A 21,184-nucleotide genomic window follows, 5' to 3' on the forward strand; every position below is an offset into this window, starting at 1 on the left:
AATTTTAGTTGATAAAGAACACAATTCAATCCCCCTTTCTTGTGTTTTTCTCCACCCTCACAAGTAATCATTCATGAAGGTTCTAACCACTAAGAGATATGCGTTTCGTCTAAGTTCAGCCTTCAGGATTCCACTAGGGAATACATGTGTCAATCACGATCTCCTATTTATTTTACATCCCACATTGTAATATCTGCTTCACACTTTCCCACAAACTCTTGATAGTAAATGCCAAATGTACTGTCGATATCGTCCCTGTTTGACACTTAGATTCTGGAGAATTTCCTAAGTCTTAAAACTCTTTGTGGTTCTCGGCTACCGTCTTGGTCGATACATAATTCCTGTCGACTTCCCTTCTCAATAATTTGGACATGTTTCAAGGTGATCCTAATCTTGTAGAAATGTTCTTATGATTTTTCCAAACTACAACTGCCACGTCAGTTGGCCTCCTGGTCGACACTCCATCGACGCTGAAAAATTAAAACTTCAAGACACTTAGACATTAATACTTAGTTTAGTGTTCCTTAACATTTCATTAATATCTCATAACCCTTAAACTATCTATTGCGACATTCTTCATTGACTTTCTTTTAGCTGGAAAAATAATATGAGTTGAAACAATAAATAATCAATAATATTATTAAAAAATTATAATTAAAAAAATTTATTGAGTGTCTTGATATTTTTAAAAAATACATATAAAGATATGGAGAAAATAATATGAGAAAATAGGAGATGTACTTATAAAACAATTTTACACTTTCAACTAATGAAAAAATATCAAGTATTTTGCCAATTCACCTTTAAACTTAAAAATTATTTAAATGATATGTTAAATTATTGGTTTATTATTGAACAATAGTGTAGAATTATTTTACATTGCCAATGCATGTCTATTAATCTCAAATAATATATAGGATATGTTGTTGCAAAAATAAAAAAATTCAAGGATCATTCTATTATAAGAAAATAATTTAAAGGATTCCGGTGTAATTTTGCCAAAAAAGAATTATAACTTGACAAAAAAATATTTATTGTTATTCATTTAAAATTTAAAAAAATAACTTTTTTTATATGTTTATTATTATATCCTTAAAATTAAAATATTAAAAAATAATTTCTTTTGGACCTCACATAATTATTTGAAGATTCAGTCAAACAAGATTTTAAATAAAATACACTTATTAGATTATAAATATTATTTTTTTGGACTTCATATAATAATTTGAAGATTCATTCAAACAAGATTTTAATAAACATTTGACTAGTAATAAATGGAAGCACTTGAATAATATTATATATATATATATATATATATATATATATATATATATATATATATATATTATTAATATTATTGGTTTAATAATAAAATATAAAGTTATATATTTATTATTATATATTAAAAGTAAAAATATTAAAATACATATCCTTTCAGGAAAACCTCCATTTATCTCAACACCTCTATAAATTTATGGTCACTTTCAATTTGAAATATATATCTCTCTCTCTCTCTCTTCCAAAAAAAAATTTGTTTGTGTTGTGCTAATTGTAAAGAATGAATGATGTTCCAATTCGATCATCTCCCAGTACCACTAACCATGGCACTGAGGTTGATGTTATAAGTGGAACTCGAGAAATGTATGATGTTCCAATTCAATCAGTTTCCCTCACCAACAACATGGAGTTTGATTCCTCTTCAACACAAAACAATGTTGGTGGAAAAACATGCCACCAGGTTGATTCTTAAGCCTTTATATATTTTATTTATTTAACAATTATATAAACTAAATTCTTCAAGTTCATATATATGTAGAGCCAACACAAAAACAGAACATGGTTACATTCAATTATTTCATTTAATTAAACAATTATCGATGATGCCAACATATTAGTGTCCCATTATGTGGATGTGTTTGTGTTGAAGGTTCATGGTTATATTTAATTATTCCATTTTATTAAATAAATTTTTTACTTTTAGGTAAATGTGTTAAATAGAGTTTAATTAATGGGTTACAATTGATGTTTGATAAATTGTAAGAATAAATGATATATCTGGTTCACATTACCTGTATTATTAACTCAAGTATCACGATCCATGTTGTGAGTGCAAATCTTTTATAAATTTCCAAGTTAATGTGAAAAATCAAAATATTCCTTGATGGAATATGAGTGATGGATCTTTGAAGGCCTATTCTTTGTGTGTTTATCTCGATTTATAATTTTATGTTCATATGTATTTTCCTGGGTCAGATTGATGTGCATACGGTATATTCTTATGCACGGTGCATAAGTCTCGTACGAATAATATTTAAATTGTTCCGAGTAACATTTTAGTTAGAAACAAGTAATAATATCAAAATCCATGAATAATATATGTATTATTTGTACACATCTATTAATTATGAGTAATTATTAATTGTGAGTAATGAGTACACTATTATGAGTAATATTTATACCATTCTGAGTAATATCGAATTTTAACTATTTTGAGTAATATATTCATTGTTCTGAGTAGTATTTATACTATTTTGAATAATATGTATATTATTTTGAGTAATAAATATAATACTTTGAGTAATATAAACAATATTTGAGTATTTATGCACCGTGCATAAGAATATACCTTATGCACATCAACACATCCCGTTTGTAGGGTGATGGTATTTTGAGGTTTGATACTAACATGTTTGTCTGCATGGTTTTCCACATTGAAGTGTCGTCAAATAATCAAAGGTGTTCCTGCAATCTGTAAAAATCCAAGGAATGGGAAGCCATGTGTAAACAAGTTTTGCCAAAAATGCCTCAAAAATAGGTTTGTTTCACCTTTTTCATTTTTAATTTGGTCTCATTGTGTGTTTGTTATTTTGTACATTGACGATTTTTGTGTGTTGAATATAGATATGGGGAAGTGGTAAATGAGGTAAATTCTTTGACTGATTGGAATTGTCCAAAGTGCAGGGGAATTTGTAATTGTAGTTGTTGCAGGTAAGTTGTTCAATGATTATCTAGTCTGAATTTTGAGTTGTGTTTTTAATTTTGTGTGATTGTTCTTATAGAATATTGACATTGTAGGAGAAACAATGGTCTACAACCTACTGGTGCTCTATCTAATACAGCAAAGGCATCCGGTTTCAAATCAGTGTCTGAAATGCTTATCAATGAGGAGTCAATGGATTTCGAATTGAACAAGGTTAATAATGTGCATGTTGTGCCTTCACATGAAGCAACTTTGGGAAATGTATGTTCCTTTTCCCCCATTATTGTGTAGTTGACATAATAAATTCACTTTGTTTTATGGTTACTAGGGCTTCTCATCACATATACTACACGATCTTATACTAGAAAAGTGAAATAAATGTTTTGATTATCATTGTAGTTTTAATATTTGATTATTATATACTACAGGATCTTATACTAGATCCATCTGCTATTAATGATACTGAAGGTGGTATTTCACATCCAAATGTCGGGAAAGGTGTTGTAGATACTAAAATAGTTGAGAAAGAAATTCCTTTACCTACAGCCACAGTGATTACAGCAATATTAGACATTGAGCTTCGACCAGAAGATGTTGGAAATGCATTGCAGTTTCTAGAATTTTGCCGAGTGTTTGGAGAGGTATGCCTTTGTTATGGTTAATTATTGTTCTTATGTTGAATTTTCTCTTAAATCATGTTTGATTTGCAATTTAGGTTTGCAGCTAAATTGACCTAATGAATATATTATTAATTATAAAAATTATTTTAATGCAAATAATAGTCGCAAAACGTAAGTTGATTGTTCCAACATTAAGAGACTTTTATCTAATAAAGTTTAAATTAATCAATAATCACTACTACAATTTTATCTTATAATATCACCAATTTAATAGCGCTTATTAGTAAAGTGCTATTAAAAATTTGACACAAAGACTTATAATAGCGCTTTTTAATCGGGCGCTATTATAGAGTATGTGCTGACAAAAAATAAAAATTAAGAAATGGCTTTATTAGCACTTTTTGGTAAAACGCTATTATTGGAATGATGCTTTGTTAGCGCTTTCTAAAAGTGCTATTATACATATGTCTAAAAAAAAATTAAAAAAAAAAAAACTCACGCATCAATTTTCTAACCTACAGCGTTCAGGTACTTTTCTCCTCCATCTTCTAACCCAAAACCTTCATCAAAAACTCACCATCGAACAACCTTCTCCATAAAAAACTCACCATTTAACAACCTTCTCCATCGTTCCACACATAGAACCCTCTTCTCTCCGTCAAATTCGGCCCCATTTAGGAAGTCAGAAACCCTAAAACCAAAATAAATTATACTCATAACTCAAATATCCTAAATCGATTGAAAAATCTTTTATTTGTTTCCAGAAATCTTCATAGAGGTTATCTTTTTTGTATCTCTCTTGCTCGCCTTCACTGTATTCCATCTCGGCGTTCTCCGTAGCCGTATTCCAACACACTTCTCTCTATAGTAATTGTTCTTCTTCGATTTGAAATCTTGTTGGTTGAGCTTGGTTAACCTTTGCCATTATGTTCTTACAAGAAATCCCATAAATACTCTAATATCCCTCTTTGTCCAGCTCTTTTATTGCAAAACTCTGAACACTGCAACTCTCGCGCAGTGAATCTGTAAGTAAATCCTCGTCTATGAATATGTCAAAATTCTTCTTATTTGGTTTAAGGAGTTGGGTTTTTTTTTATGATTAGGTATTTCTAATTGTGATTTGTTGTTTTTGGAAGGGAATTGGGTTGTTAATGGAAACTGGGATTTATATGACAGCTACAAAAATACACTTGAAAATTCTTTTTTCTAGAGTGGTGTAATACGGTTGGATTAGGTCTATGAGCATTTTCTAAAAAACATTTGGAATAAATTCCTAACCCCATATGGTGCACTCTTATTGAATCACTATCTAATAACTATGTTGACTCATATATTTTTCCTGAGTCAAGCAAGTTTGTCTATGTTTACAAAGATGTCATCAAATCATGTTGGACTATATAGTTTCTTTTTTCTATTCATGCCATTCTTAAGATTGTTGATAGTGTTAATATTGTTTGAAATCACTAAGATACACTCGTGAAAGCTTCATTTTTCATGTAGCTCAATAATTCCTTCATTGAAGCTTTTCTAAGGAAGTTTGTTTCCTTGACAACTATTTTGAAAAACTTGGTTGTGGTAGCCAAGCTTATATGATAGGTGATGCTAACAAGTCTAAAATTTGACACAATTACTCTGCCACTGCTAAGCTTAAAGCTTCTTCCGAAGCTGTTAAAGATATTGATATGTGCATGACCGGTTTAGATAAGGAAAATCAGTTTTTTTTAAGACAATCACATCTTCAGCAGCTTTAATGACTAAAAATTCTGGAATATGGAAGATCCTTCAAAAATATGACATGTGATTTTGAATTATATCCAACAGTTTTATGTTGATTAGCATGTTCCAAGCATGTAGGAATAGGGTGAGGTCAATAACATTGATATAGTTTCTCTTATATATGTATGTATGCGGTGCTTGCAGAGAAGCGGTTGTGGCAATCACCAATCGAGTGCAAGACTGCAGTCTTCGAACCTTGGTGAAATTGTCCCTTGCAGTTCAGTGGTCGTTGTCTCAATCACGTCATTTTTGTAAGGTATTAATTTAGAAGTCTCTGTTTTTTGCTTCTTTTTTTTTTGTATTTTCTAAGGTGTGCTATTGTAGTTTTGTGTTTTAGTTTTCTGTCCCTTTTAGTGTTTCTAGTGGTGACTGGTTTGAGACATGAATCTATAGGAAAAGTTCCTTTATCGATTTTGATTTTTACCCTTGAGTAACTTAATTTGAAACATTAAGTTATAGGAAAAGGTTCCATTCCAAAATCATTATAGTTGTACGAATGATTTAATGGGTAACATGTGTTTGTATTAAGAAATTATAGTCTGAGTTCAAGAAAGGAATTCTCTCATTTTATCTCTTTCTATGCTTCAATTGTTGTGGTTCTTGATTTTCCGTTTTGTAAATAGTGATAGTATAGGCTGAAACTTTTTGTGAAACATTGATTCTGTTTATAGTGTCATCTTCATCAGGATCTGTTACCTCTTTTGCTACCATGTTTGTCACTGCTATTTATGATTGAAACAATTAATTAGGATTGAGTGTTACTAGGTAAACCTTGTGTTTTCTTTCTTATAACATCTAATTTGCTGGAATACCTAGATGTTAAATTGGTTAACTTTTTACATTGTATTAGGGGTGAATGTTGGCAGTTAAGAGCCATTAAACAAATAAGTTTATTCATAGAAAAGAGATTGTTACAATGAATAAGTAGTTACACAACAAGAATGCATGTTTCATTTTAGAATGCCCATTTTATTAAATATAGAAACAGTCACCCGAGAGGCTACAAAATTGTGGAACTAGTAATTGGTGCTGATGGTATAAATTTATGGATGTTCTTTATGCCGCTTAATGCTTAAACTTGAAGTTTGTTTTGATAGTTATTATTATTTTCTATTAGGAATTGAGAGGCCATCAATTGTTAATAAGCTGAACTTAACATTCTTTGTCGATCATTTTAAAAAATGATCATTTTTAAAAACGGTGGCAGTTGTGTAAAGGATTTCACAATTTTGGTTGGTACAGTTGTCGCGACATTGATTGCGATTGTCGCAGTATGAATTAACCATAATTTATTCTTATCGGTATCGGCACTGGCATTTTTGATGGCAAAGTTGAGGTACTAGTAATTAAAATACTTTAATTAGCCAATGGAAAGTATGTTGTTTGATTCCTAATACATTCATATGCATACGAATTAGTCAATGGAAAGTATGTTGTGTAATTCCTAATTTTTCTTGAAGCTATCATGTTTTTTTCAATATGTAGTAGTTTTTTTTTTAATCTATGTCTATGCTATATAGCAGTATGATTATTGGCACTAATACCACTAACTAAAATAATTAGAAGAGGAAATGAAACTATAATTACTTTTCTTTTTTGTCAAACACCTAAATTGTAGATACAGAGATATTGAATCTAAACTCTATATTTTGGAACTCAAAATTGATTTATTATTACAAGGTAAGTATTTATAGTAGGTGTATCTTAATTTATTTGAATGTTGTTGTCATATATTTGGAGATAAAAACGTATGCATGATTAAATGTAGTCCTTTTGAGTTCTTCAAGTATCTTTCTTAATTGTTAGCTTTTTACTTTTTATTTGAGATGATATATTGACCTAAATAATTTTCTGAGTTTTATTGTTTATTTATTTAACTTTTATATTTGTGCCATGCATGTATAGTCAAGCATTCAGTGTCTATGAGAAAGTCAAGAGAACTTCGAGGAGCACCGAGGACTGCCAAACATTCTTGAAGTGCATATATTTTTAGCAATGGAATTAAAAAAATGAATGATTTACAAAATTTGGTATGTGCTTGCTCTATGAGTTACAATCTTAGAGTTATGTAGGAATACATTTCATTTTGGATCATTTATGTTATGTCTCTTTATAGATGTAGAAAACTTTATATAGTTTTGTTAGTTGAAATGTGAAAATTAGTTGTCTTGGAAGACCTTGAAAAAAATTAAAGAATCACATTATTTAATATTCAGTAATTTGACTTATGGTATAGCTACTAAGAATAAGGTTATTTGGTTTGTATTTTAGGAAGGATTAGTAGAAAAGAAAACGATTGTACGATTGGAGTTTGAATACAATGTTTGAAAGTTTTAAGGCTATAGAGAAATGCTAGTATCATGTTAAAATTGGAACTAGATTAATTTTTTAATATATCAAATACTATATAGGGGGACGTGACGTGAATGATTAAAGCAACTTTTACTTTTCAGTGGGTGAACGTAAGCATTAGTTTTTTTTCAAAAAGGGGGTCTTTAATAGCACTTTTTATAAAAATGCTATTAAAAAAAGGGTCTTCAATAGCGCTTTATGAAAAGACGCTATTAAATCATGGTTACGATAGCGCTTTATCAGAAAACGCTATTAAATCTTGGTTAAAAACATGCTTATCAGCTCCAATGTAGGATATGAGCGTTTATATGAAAATGCTATTACAGACTACACTTTTGATAGCGTTTTTAAAGCGTTATTGTAGGTAGTCAACCTATAATAGCGGGAGCTTTAATAGCGCTTAAAAACGCTATTAAAACCAAAAAAAAGCGCTATTAAAAGACTTTTTTGGCATAGTGAATCATGAAATAAAATTAGCACTATTTACTATTTTATAAATATCATGCAATCTAAAAACCATTCCCTGGATTTACTTTGTAATTGATAATTTAAATGGTGTTTAATTGGTTATTCTTTACTTGAATTCCATTAAATTGAACTAAGTTCTCTAGACATAAAGTTTTTTTTTTTTAATATTTGACATAATTTTATTTTATAGATGCTTTCCAAATTGCTTTCGATATCGAGACATGATTATAATTGCTTTCCAAATTTACTCACACTTCTCCCTATTTATAATCAGGCGCTCGATATCGAGAAAGGAGAAGGTGAAGCAATTTTACAATCATTGATACGTAAACAAAATGTGTGTCAAGGTGAAAGCACCTTAGTTGTTGAACTCCAAAGCAAACTGTTGACTCTGATAGTATCTGATTCAAGAACTAAGTGAGTTTATCTCACAATTCATTTTGCTAACGCATCTATTTCATTTATGAAGGGAGAGAGAAATTTATTTTGTATAAAATGTTTCAATGAACTTTGTTAATTATTTATTACTTTGGTGCAGGTCCCCATCCTTAACTACTAGTGATGGAAATAATTCATGGTTGAAAATTCTGCAAGATTTAATAATTAAATCTGATCTTGTTCTAAAAGAATTTCCCATAGATTGGCTTAATGAAGGCATTGGTGGATATTATGATTTGGATATATCTAAAAAGCTTACCCTTTTGAATTTTATTTGTGATGAAGCACTGGGCACTACGTAAGTAATTCATGATCAAACAAGAAATTATACTTAGAATTTTTCTATTACTTCATTGTTTGCTTCACTTTCATCATTTGATTAATTTTTTCTTCTTCCTTTGTATTCTAAATAATAGTCTTATTTATGTAAAAGGAGATAAACTTTTTGAATATATATGTTCAGGAAACTAAGGAGTTATATTGATGATCAAAATGTAAAATATGCTGAAAAAAAGAAAGAAGCTAAATGCAAAGTTGCTGCAGCTAAGGAGAAGGTATGTAACAAATAGTTCATGTCAAAACAACAATGATTAAACACCTCACATATCTACGACTTAATATTTAAACTAATCATCATTTCGTTGATGTATATAAATCGAATAAATTTTTGTTGCAACATATTAGAAAAATATTGTTTTATTTAAATTATATCAAGCATATGAGTTGCTTTCCTTTATTTTAGCATCATCTTTCTTATATTAAACAAAATTTTGTATATTAGTTTTTCATATTTAAAATATTTATATATTTTTAAGTTAACACAAGTTGGTTTAATATTTGTTATTTGTTTTTAGAGTAGTGCTACCATAATGTATAACATGGTTATTTTATTATTGTGTATATGTTATCTACAGGAAAAGAGTCTTAAGAAAAATTTGCGGGATGAAATGGAAAAAGATGCTATGTCAAATGTGGATAGACTTTCGATATCAGAACCTAATGAAGTTATTGTAACACTAAAAAGTGAAGCATCTAAAGCTCACACCGAGTTTCTTGAGGCAAAAGACGCAATTTCTAAATGTATGAATATATGACCTATATATATTGTAATAATTTTAATGGTAATTCAATGATTTACATTTTTTTTTCTTTTACTATTGTAGGGAAACAAAGTTCAGATGCTATGAGAATCGAGCCTGAGTTCTCCAATAGTAGTGGTCAATCATTTTGGAAGTTAAAAAGTTATAATAGTGAATGTGATCTCTTAATGCAAGGTAATTCTCACAAAAAAGTAGCCCAATTTTTTTGAATAATGGCATTAAAATTTAGGCTCTTTCTAGTTTTCTAAAGGATAAAAATTTACAGATATCAGGTTCAAGCAAGAGGATGCGACTTTTGCCGAAGAGAAATGGCTTTTTTATGGTCCTGAACAGAAGGGTGAGATTGATATGTACATTTATTCAAGGTACGCACTTTTATTTAAGTTATAACTAGTTAACAAAGTAGTTTAGAATGTAAATCAAAATTTTCTGACTAATTAAAACCATATTTGTCACATATATTAGGAGATTATTCAAACTCTGCAATGGTCATTCAAGTATCAACTTATAATATTTATGGTCACAAATCTCAATGTGCAATTTAAGTATTGAATATTTTTTTATGCTTTGTAGTTCAATTTGAACTCTCCCCTAACCTTGTTTTTCACATTGATTTTTGTGATAACAAATACATGTTTTTACGATTAGAGGTGCTTGGCACCTAAGTAGGGGGAATAAGTGGAACTATTTTGTTAATGACACTTTGATTCACACACTATCTCATGATTGATTCTTAATAAAAGTTACTAATAATGTATATTTCTTTTCTGTCATGTTTGCAGAACTAAAAGAAATGAATGAAGACACATCACTAAAAGTTTGCTTAGAAGTCTAAAGGAGTAACTTAAGTGAGAGAAAAGTTAAACCCTCTCCACTCATGAAAGAAATTTATTTTCAATAATGTTTGGAAAATTTGTCAGCTGAAATATTTGACAGTCCTAGTTGATTGCTTGTGTTATTTTCTTTTCTTAGAGCTTATTGGCTACATATTTAATAAAAAAAAAACCCTTTTTAATGGAAATCAAATGTTCATTAAATGATTTCGCTAGGTTCACATGGATATATCCTTTTAAAAAAAATTCAGATACAACATATGCCTTTCTCCAATTCAAAAACTTGATAGAAAATCAGTTTAACAAAAGAATAAAAATAATTTAATGCGATGGTGGTGGTGAATATAAGGCAGTAAAAAACATGCCATTGAAGCAAGAGTACAGTTCAAGATGTATTGTCCATATACCTCCCAACAAAATGGTAGGGCTGGGAGAAAATAGAAACACATTGCAACTTTTGGGCTGAGAGAAAATACAAAAAAGGTGTTTTAGCTTCAATTTTGGACTCGGTCTCAACTCCAACGCTAGTAACATCAATTTATCATCACACACAATCATAAACAAGTTTTATCAAGAAAACACTTCTAAAAATGCCTTGAAGTCATGTTAGATGACTTGAGAGTTGTAAGAAAAGTTCTAGGAAAAACTTTTTCCTTGCCAATCGATTAGCATCTATACCTGACCAATTGAGTTAGTGCAAAAATATGCCCTAAGCAATTAGAATAACATCTTAATGATAGGCAAGGGCAATTTTTTTTGCATTTTAAAACTTATTAATTGGTTATTTTTAGGCCAACCAATCGATTAGAGCATTATGTCAATCAATTGACCCATCAATTATGGTCCTAAATTTTTTTTCTTTTTTGTGTCAACCTCTAGCCTATAGACAGATGTCTCTTCCCACATCTTTTTACATCCAGAAAAGTGAACCTTCATTCCTCACTTATCACTATCTCTCTCAAAATATTTCTTTCTACTTTCTCTAACTAAAGATTAGTCATAGCGCTTTCGAAAAAATCGTTTTGCAAGTGAGGCAGCTGTATTTCTAGAAGGATGGATTTGTAAGTTTGTCAAGGAAGTTTTTTTTACCTTGGTCTAACAGTACATCTATTTAGGGATTTTTTTTTGTTTCAAAATTAAACTTGTTAGAAGCTTGGTTTGACTTTATTCGGTTTAAGTTGAGCCCGATATTAAAATATTGTTAAGGTTCAAGATTAGTCTGGTATTAAAATCTTCTAGGTTTTTGGTTAGACCATAGTTCGGTTCGTGAGCTCATCCTGGTGTTAAAAACTCTCCCAGGTTCAAGATTAGCCCGTGCAAAATCTTGGTTTGAATCTTACAGACTAAACTCTCCAAGTTTCTTGTGGAAAGAAGACTAAGCACTTCAATCCACTGTTTGGAAGGAAGACCCGCTTCAGTATTTATTCTTTGTTTAGATGGAAGTTAGCCACAAACTTCATTTTCCTTATATAAACGGGTTTGAGAGTTTAACCTACTAAAATCTCTTAACTTTTACTTGGTACTCTCAAGGTCAATTTTTGGGGATAAGATACAGTCGTTTTCACTGAACCTATATAATCTCTGGTGTCTTCTTTCTTCTCTTTACTTTTACTTTCAACATTTTATTTTTTAGTCTTATTTTCTGCTACTTACTCTTAAAATTTTTATAAAATGCTTTTGAACATTGAAATTAATTCTAAAAGTATTTCAAAATCAATTTTTTAAAAATATACACAATTCATCCCCCTCTTCTGTGTGAAGTCACGTGTCTAATCACTACACCAAATTTGATATTTTGTATCGCCTAATTTAATAGCGCTTTTAAAGAAAGTGCTATTAAAAAGGAAACAAACACATCTATAATAGTACTTTATGATCGGACGCTATTATAGGATATAGTGAATATGATTTTGATAGCACTTCATAAAAAAATGCTACTATTAAACTTCACTAAGATAGCGCTTTCTTTAAAACGCTATTAATATTCTTCACTATGTTAGCACTTTTTTAGAAACGCAGTTAGTTTTCTTCACTTAAATAGCGCTTTTAAAAAAACTCAATTTTTTGACTATCCTATGTTAGCGTTTGCAGGAAAGCACTATTTAATTATAAAATATGTAATAAATAAGAAAATTAATTATAAAAAGAAAAAGTCTTTTGGCAGATAACCTTTTGTTTTCGCGCACAAAGTTTTTGCAAAAAACAAAACACGTATCCACTTCCTTCGACCTAGCATAGTCCTCTTCGTCCTCTGATTCATCGATTCAATCAGTGTTCTTTTACCTCAGTCCTCTTCTTCCTCCAATTTATGTACTTTTTGAACGGTCAGTTCAGATTCACCTCCGATTTCCACTCGAATAGAAAGAACGAAGAAAACTCAATCTTCGTTGAACTCAGCCTTCGTCAGCTCACCACCGTCATCTTTCTGTTCATTGGTATCTGATAATCTTTCTTTTATCAGATTATTGCTTTCTGTTGTAAATTGTAAAATTAGGGATTTGAATTTGAAGATAATTTAGTTTCTACCATTGTTAACTAATTATAAGTGAATCCCTAATTTCAGAAACTTACCTCCTCCCACAACTTGAGAAACTTACCTCCTCCCACAACTTCAAAAGAGGAACAACTTCCTTTGAAACACCTTTGCTCATAACTTCTCTAAATAATGCTTTTGATTTCAGAAACTTACCTCCTCCCACAACTTGAGACACAACAATATTAGGGCTTGCAGGATTCACAAACCGGTTGGTGAAACATGCCAAATGACATCTCTGTTTGTAACTTCCAAACCAAAATCCATTAAGATTCTCTTGAAGCTTTTTAACATTTTTAACTTCCACATATTTTACAAAGCAAAACTTAAAATTGTAAAATGAAAAATGTAGATCAAGAAAAATGTAAGTGAACCATAGCCTTTGCAAACTTGAGGACCAAATGATACAAGGGCCCAACAGCTTAAAGTCAATTGTTGCATGCTGCATATGAAAATTTTGCTAACAAGTATGCAGGTGAGGACGTTTTCTCACTTTATTTTCACAAAAAGTATATAGTTTTCCCAACAAGCGTATGCGACCGAATATAGAACCATGCGAATTTCAGAACATGATAAAATTTGTTTAATCGGTTGAACCAAGGATTGGTTCAACCCCAGCTCAACCAAACCGAGATACTCTATGGACCTCCGTTTATTTTTATTTATTTTATTTTATATTATATTTAGTTATGAGAAAAAAGATAATAAACTCTAAAAATAAATAATAGTGTGTATTTTTGAAAAATAATAGAAACATTAAAAATGGATATTCTTTTATAAAATTTCCACTTTTTCCCAAATAAAAAAAAAGTACACTATAGCTATTAATACGTAATAAAAATAAAAAAAAAAAAAAATGGACATTCCTTTAAGAAAATTCCATTTTTTCAAAACGGTACATTCCATTCATTTGAAATTTATTAACATACTTATTTAGCAATAATATAAAATTTATATTATTAATATATATTCAAAAAAAAATCTTAAATGGATATTATTTAACCAAAATTCCATTTATTCCCAATGTAGCAGATACAATGTTTCATTTTTTTATAGAAAATTTTCATTATTTCCACCACCTCATGGTATTATATAAAGAGGAAATAAAAATGTATGAAGCATTGCCTCACTTATTAATCTCTCTACATTTTCAGTCTCTCTCTATCTCATTTTTTTTCAATTTTCTTCTAGTAGAGTAGTTGAGTGTTCAAAATAATGTATGTTCCTCCACTTCGATGGTGTCCCCCCACCACTGATATGGATTTCAACTCCTCTTCATCACAAATTAATGATTCTGAGCGTGATGCTAGCGAAGTTTCAAAGGTTGAAAACAAAAAAAAAACTTGTCACCAGGTTGGTTTTTCATTGATTCATCTATTATATGTTATATTCAATTTTTTGATATTTTGTGTTAGTGATGTGTGTGGTATTCGTGTTCGTGTATATGTTCGTAGGTTTTCATAACTTTTTGGCATGTAGTATATAATGTATTGAAATGAGGGAGTAAAATTAAGATGAGTGTGACTTGTGAGTACAGAAAAGAAACACAAATTGTCAACAAAAATGTTTCTGCTAAATTAGCTGTTTTAGGGTGAATTTGATTAATTAAAAAAGGGATTGTGAGTATAAATGAATATCATAATTGGTGCATTGAGTGTATTGTTAACTCGAGATTCATATTGTAGTGCTTACCTATTCTTAAAGGTCCAATTAATTTCAAAAAACCAAAAATATAAAATTATTGATAGATTGTAGAGTGATGATGTTTGAAAGAATTAGTCTTTTGGTGTTTTTTCATTTATTGTATGAGAATTGATGATTTTTTTTTATGTATGAGTATATGACTTATTAGAGGAATATTTGGAGGACGAGGATATTTGGAGTTTAATTTGACTAGTTACAAGTTGTGTGTGTCTTGAATTTTTTTATTTTGGGGCCTATTTTGATGTTAATGTATTCTTTTTTTTTTTTTTTTACATTGAAGTGCCGGCGAAAAAGAAGCGACATTGCTGCAATATGTAAGAATTTGAGAAATAGAAATCCTTGTGGCATTCGGTTATGCCGCAAATGTCTTTTGAATAGGTTTGTTTCACTTTTTATTTTTTATTTAGTTTTATTTTAAAAACTATTATATTTTATTAATAGTACAATCGCACAATAATTTCTTATATGCTTGCTTTTTAATGTTTTGAGAGTTTATAATGTGTTGAATTTAGATATGGCGAAACGGAAAAAGAGGTAAAATTGTTAACTGATTGGATGTGCCCTAAGTGCAGAGACATTTGTAACTGTAGTTATTGCATGTAAGTTGTGTTTTGCTTATATGTTTGAATTTCGTATTTTGGTTTTAATTTTGCATCAATTTGTATGATTGTTATTTAATTAGAGTGACCTTGTAGGAAGAAAGGAGGGCAACAACCTACGGGTGCTTTATCACACAGAGCCAAAGCAGCTGGTTTTAAGTCTGTCTCGGAAATGCTTATCAAGAAGGCTTATAAAGATTTGGAGTCGAACAAAATTAATAACTCTAATGTTGTGCCTTCAAACAAAACTACTTTGGAAGAGGTGGGATCCTTTTCCCCATATTTATGTTATTAATAAATTCATTTTGTTAGATGGTTAATAAACTTTCAAGAATTCAATTCAAACTAATGATTAAAAGAGAAAAAAAGAGTGTTTATTATCATAATAGTTTTAATGCTTGATTTTAATATGCTACAGGATCATGTACTAGATCCATCAGAGATGGAAAACACCCTAGGAGGCATGGCTCATGGTCAGATGGATGGTCCGGAAGCTTGAGCTGGAAATGATTTTTTCTTACTTTGACCTCAAATGGTTTTTTATCAATCCTACTACATCGGATTTTGAAGCAATGCATGAAATAAATTGGCATAGTAGTTTTGCTATTGAAGATGATGATGGGGGAAATTTTTATACAAATAATTGAAGGAGAAAATTGTTTCCCCAGACACCGAGATGACAAAGATATTGGAAATGTATTTTAGTTTCAAGATTCTTGAGTGTTTGAAAAATATGTATTTCTTTCTTATGACATCATTAATAATTAATGGATGTATGGTTGTTTGTTGTTCTTATATTAAATTTTATCTTAAATCTTGTTTGATTAATTGCAATTTACTGCTACATCTAGTAATTGACCAAACTGACAATTCTTTTAATGCAATCAATGATGCAAAACAAAGTGTTGTTTTGACAACAAGTAATTTTTGTTTTCTTTATGGTTTAATTGAGGTCTAACATTTTTCTTAGACACCAATTGAGGTCTAACATAACTTCTTGTTAATGGAAAATATATCAAAGACTAATCATGATATAAAATTAGGATTACTTATTGCTATATTAATATCTTGCAATCTAAAAGTCAATCCTTAGATTACTTCTATTGGTGCAAATGATTTGTTGAAAAATCGATGCATTCCTTTTAAAAAGGTTATGAATACTAAAAAGAGAGTAATGAAATTGTTGCTACTGGAATATCAAGTTGCTTTACATAACCAATTGATTTCTTTTGAATATAGGTTGATTGCTTTTGAGCAAAGGTTAATTTAATTTCTACATGGTTATGGTTAGAAGTAGAGCTCTCAAAATGGGTTATCCTGCCATAAACAGCCCGGCCCTGGCGTTTCTTGGGCTTTTTAGAGCTGGACCAAAAAGGCCTTGTGTAATATGGGCTCGAGATTTACTACCCGAATCCGACCCCAGATGGGTTTCGGGCTATCCGGCCCTAAATGAACTTTTTTATTTAAAAAAATTAAAATAAAAACTCCATAATATTTATTATAAATAAAAGGGTTAATAAACTTTTTGGTCATTCTAAATATCTCAAACTTCATTTTTAGTCCCTCTAAAATTTTCTTTTAAAGCAGAGTCCTCCTAAAATTTTAATTTTAACTTTTGGTCCCTCATGACAAAATCGTAGCTAAAATGGTCTCTAATTTTTTCGCTAAAATAAAAAAAACCGCTAAAACCGTCTCTAAATTGTAAAAACCGTTGCTAAATTGCAGGAGGGACCAAAAGTTAAAATTTTAAATTTTAGGAGGACCATTCTATGAAGGAAAATTTTAGAGGGATTAAAAACGAAGTTTGAGATATTTAGAGGGACCAAAAAGTTCATTAACCCTAAATAAAATTAAAAATCATGTTATTTTAAACATAATTCATTTTTAAGTACTATATTATCTCTTATAAATAATATAATGTGTTTCTAAGTAAAATATATGTCTAAATTGTATAAAATAATACTTGAATATTTATTATAAGAGAAAAACTAATATAATACGATGAAAAAATGTTGATTATATTAATGTATAATATTTAAAAGAGAAAGATTGAATAGAATAGAAATTAAATTTAGTTAAGTGAGAAAAATCAATATGCTATTTTGGAGTAAGACAATATAAATATTAATATTTTTTAAAAAATTTATAATTATGCGGGCCTAATGGGCTTCCCATGGCCCATATGGGCTAGCCCTAATGGGTAGCGGGCTTTTCAGGACTAGGCTAAAAAGACCCTGAAAAATATGGACTCTAATTTTAAGGCCCAAGCCCTGTTATTTTTCGAGCTTGTTGGACCGACCCATATGGGCTATCCCATTTGTTAGAAGTACAAAGTAATCACGTAGCTTCTTCGTAGCACATCTTTCCCAACCCATCACCATGAAAACTACTAAAAAAATTTAATTAATCTGGGTTTCCTTTCACTAGCTCTATTTTTAATTCTTATAGCTTGAATTTAAACAAAACCCTTAATTATATAGATCCATGGTGATTTTAATGTTGGATAAATAAATTCAGCATCACCCTTAGGGATTCGATTGGCTGAACATCCCAACTCATGGCGCCTAGAGAGAGCTTACAAACCTCGCTTTAGGTGCAGTCCCGAATGGCTCATACTATAAGGAAACGAATATGCGCCCTCACTAACAACAATTGCTTTTAGCGCAGTGGTAAGCGCTTGATCCTACAAGTGGTATCAAAGCATGGTTATGGGTTCGAATCCTCCCGGGTGACAATGGGGGGAGATTGTTGGATAAATAAATCCAACATCGACACCCTTAGGGATTCGATTGGGCTTAACATCCCAACCCATGGCGCCTAGAGAGAACTTACAAACCTCGCTTTAGGTGCAGCCCCTGTGGGCTCATACTATAAGGAAATAAAGTTGTGCCCTCACTAACAGCAATTGTTTTTAGCGCAGTGGTAAGCGCTTGATCCTACACCTAACATCATTCAACATAGCTAAAATAACATCATTCAACACAGCTAAAATAAGTCATGATAGTGACGGTTTTTTCTGATCGAATTTTAACTTTGGTCTCTAATTCTTTAGTCGCAAATCTCAGTGACGGATATTTTTATATTCATTTAATTCTTTAAACCTTGCTTTGTAAAAATCTAATTTATTTTCATATTCTAAAAGGTGTTTTGTAATTCTTTTAATTTCAAAATCAATTTCTATTATTAATTAATAATCTAGTCTATCATATAATATTTTTATGTGACCTCTTGTTCTTTTAATTAAACTATTAAGTTCTATAATTTGTAATCTTTCATTAACTATACTCATTTTCTAGTTTTAAAATATCTTCTTTTTTTTAAAAATTTAATTAATTTGAATCTTAGTGCTCTGATACCAAAAATGATACCTCGTTATTTATTAAAATAATTTTATAATTTATTTTTATTAGCTTAATCATCATCAAAATTGTCCCAAATTTCATCATTTTCTATTAAAGCTAAGTCTATTATAAATTCATCATCATAAAAACTTTCAACTAATAAGATATAATTTATATCACTTTCTAGTGCATAATCTATTTCATTTTCAAAAAGTATAGCTTGTGCACATAATTTCCCATATTCTTTACATATTTTTGTTTTTAAGTCATTTGGTAAAGTAAATTTCCAAATACATGTACATCTTAGTTTTTCATAAAAATCTTTCTCTTTATTTTCAATACTATCAAAATAAGTTATATCTATTTCTTTTATTTTTATAACTATTTATTTTTCTTTTTCTTTTATACTAAATTCAGCAATACTCATTTTGTTTAAATTTATAATCTATTTTTTAAATATGTTGTTAAGTCCTTTACTTGGTTTGAAAGTTTATCAATATCACTTTCTTCAATTTTTTCAGGTTCATAAAATCTAAGTGGTTTTGGTATTTGATTTTTTTCTTAACTCTAAAAACTTTGATTTATTCATAAAAGTTCCTAGCTAAGTTATTTCATTTTTCTTTGGATAATAAATTTTTCCTATATCTTCAAAAAGACTTGGAATATCAATTCTATTATTATTTCTAAAGGTAATACTATGGTGAGAATTAGTTAATGCATAATTAACACAATAAGTGATTGAAAATATTTTATCTCCTGATCTCATTAAATTTCCTCTAAGGAATTTGTGTTCAAGAGTTAAAGTTTGCTCTAATCTTTGAGTATTTAAAGGTATTCCAATATTTGGATGTATTTCAAATTTTAGTTTACCATAAGCTAAATTTCCTTCTACTACTCCAAGTATTTTATCTACTGGGTCTGTAATTCTATCATCTTTTAATATTAGTTCTACTGGAGAATTTATTCCTTCTTGAAAAGTTACTTTAATTAATACTTGCACTACTCCTATATGAATATATCCTATTTTATTTCTATGTTCATCTTTCTTTATATTTTTCTTGAGTTCCATAAGTTTCTTTTTATTTAATAATTGTATATAGGTATGTCCTTGGGCATTTGCTATATCAGTTGGTGTTTCGCTAATTATTTTACCATAATATATAATATTATCCTTTTGGTTAAATCTTTTCATTATTCCTCCAATTCTATCTTTTCCCTTCATATTTGCATCCTTAGTTAAATCTAAGTCTTCCTTTTGTATTTTTTGAAATAAGGTTGGATCTATTAAAATACTTCCTTCGTAATTTCCATCTTCTTCAGTAATATGTAAATGTTCTATATCATTTACTATTTCTTTTTCCATTTTTTTATGCTAGACATGTAAGAAAATTATAACACATAATAAAAGTAAGTAAATAAAGAAGTTATACCTGATCATGATTTCTTCTGAAATTTTGGTCCACCGCTGTTTCCGTAAGTTTATGTGAGAGATAGTTGATTAATATATATATATGTGTGTGTGTGTGTGTGTGTGTGTGTGTGTGTGTGTGTGTGTGTGTGTGTGTGTGTGTGTGTGTGTGTGTGTGTGTGTGTGTGTGTGTGTGTGTGTGTGTGTGTGTGTGTGTGTGTGTGTGTGTGTGTGTGTGTGTGTGTGTGTGTGTGTGTGTGTGTGTGTGTGTGTGTGTGTGTGTGTGTGTGTGTGTGTGTGTGTGTGTGTGTGTGTGTGTGTGTGTGTGTGTGTGTGTGTGTGTGTGTGTGTGTGTGTGTGTGTGTGTGTGTGTGTGTGTGTGTGTGTGTGTGTGTGTGTGTGTGTGTGTGTGTGTGTGTGTGTGTGTGTGTGTGTGTGTGTGTGTGTGTGTGTGTGTGTGTGTGTGTGTGTGTGTGTGTGTGTGTGTGTGTGTGTGTGTGTGTGTGTGTGTGTGTGTGTGTGTGTGTGTGTGTGTGTGTGTGTGTGTGTGTGTGTGTGTGTGTGTGTGTGTGTGTGTGTGTGTGTGTGTGTGTGTGTGTGTGTGTGTGTGTGTGTGTGTGTGTGTGTGTGTGTGTGTGTGTGTGTGTGTGTGTGTGTGTGTGTGTGTGTGTGTGTGTGTGTGTGTGTGTGTGTGTGTGTGTGTGTGTGTGTGTGTGTGTGTGTGTGTGTGTGTGTGTGTGTGTGTGTGTGTGTGTGTGTGTGTGTGTGTGTGTGTGTGTGTGTGTGTGTGTGTGTGTGTGTGTGTGTGTGTGTGTGTGTGTGTGTGTGTGTGTGTGTGTGTGTTTTGTAATTTAATTGAATGATTCTTGAATAAGTAGAAACATGGTTTTATTGATATAAGTTTATGTTACAACAATGCACACAAAAGGTGTCAAGCTAAATCCTAAAGGATTAGCATATGTTTCTAAAGAGAAACTTACACAAAGGTTGTTTTCTACAACTTGCATCTTCCCATTGTAGAAGCACTTATTT

General features: G+C 30.3%; 1 protein-coding gene across 1 annotated transcript; it reads left to right on the plus strand.

The window, feature by feature from the left end:
• The first annotated feature begins 1,535 nt into the window (after positions 1-1,535).
• LOC131650612 (uncharacterized) lies at positions 1,536-15,902 on the plus strand. The gene is made up of 16 exons (XM_058920314.1): positions 1,536-1,738; positions 2,718-2,815; positions 2,902-2,988; positions 3,076-3,241; positions 3,409-3,621; positions 8,387-8,613; positions 8,735-8,932; positions 9,098-9,188; positions 9,549-9,714; positions 9,798-9,908; positions 10,000-10,099; positions 14,516-14,546; positions 15,085-15,182; positions 15,317-15,403; positions 15,500-15,665; positions 15,822-15,902. The coding sequence occupies exons 1-16, from the start codon at positions 1,559-1,561 to the stop codon at positions 15,900-15,902; spliced, it is 2,100 nt and encodes a 699-aa protein (XP_058776297.1). The 5' UTR covers positions 1,536-1,558.
• The last annotated feature ends 5,282 nt before the right edge of the window (positions 15,903-21,184 follow it).

This window comes from Vicia villosa, linkage group LG2 (genome assembly GCF_029867415.1).
Source record: "Vicia villosa cultivar HV-30 ecotype Madison, WI linkage group LG2, Vvil1.0, whole genome shotgun sequence".
Lineage (NCBI taxonomy): Eukaryota > Viridiplantae > Streptophyta > Magnoliopsida > Fabales > Fabaceae > Vicia > Vicia villosa.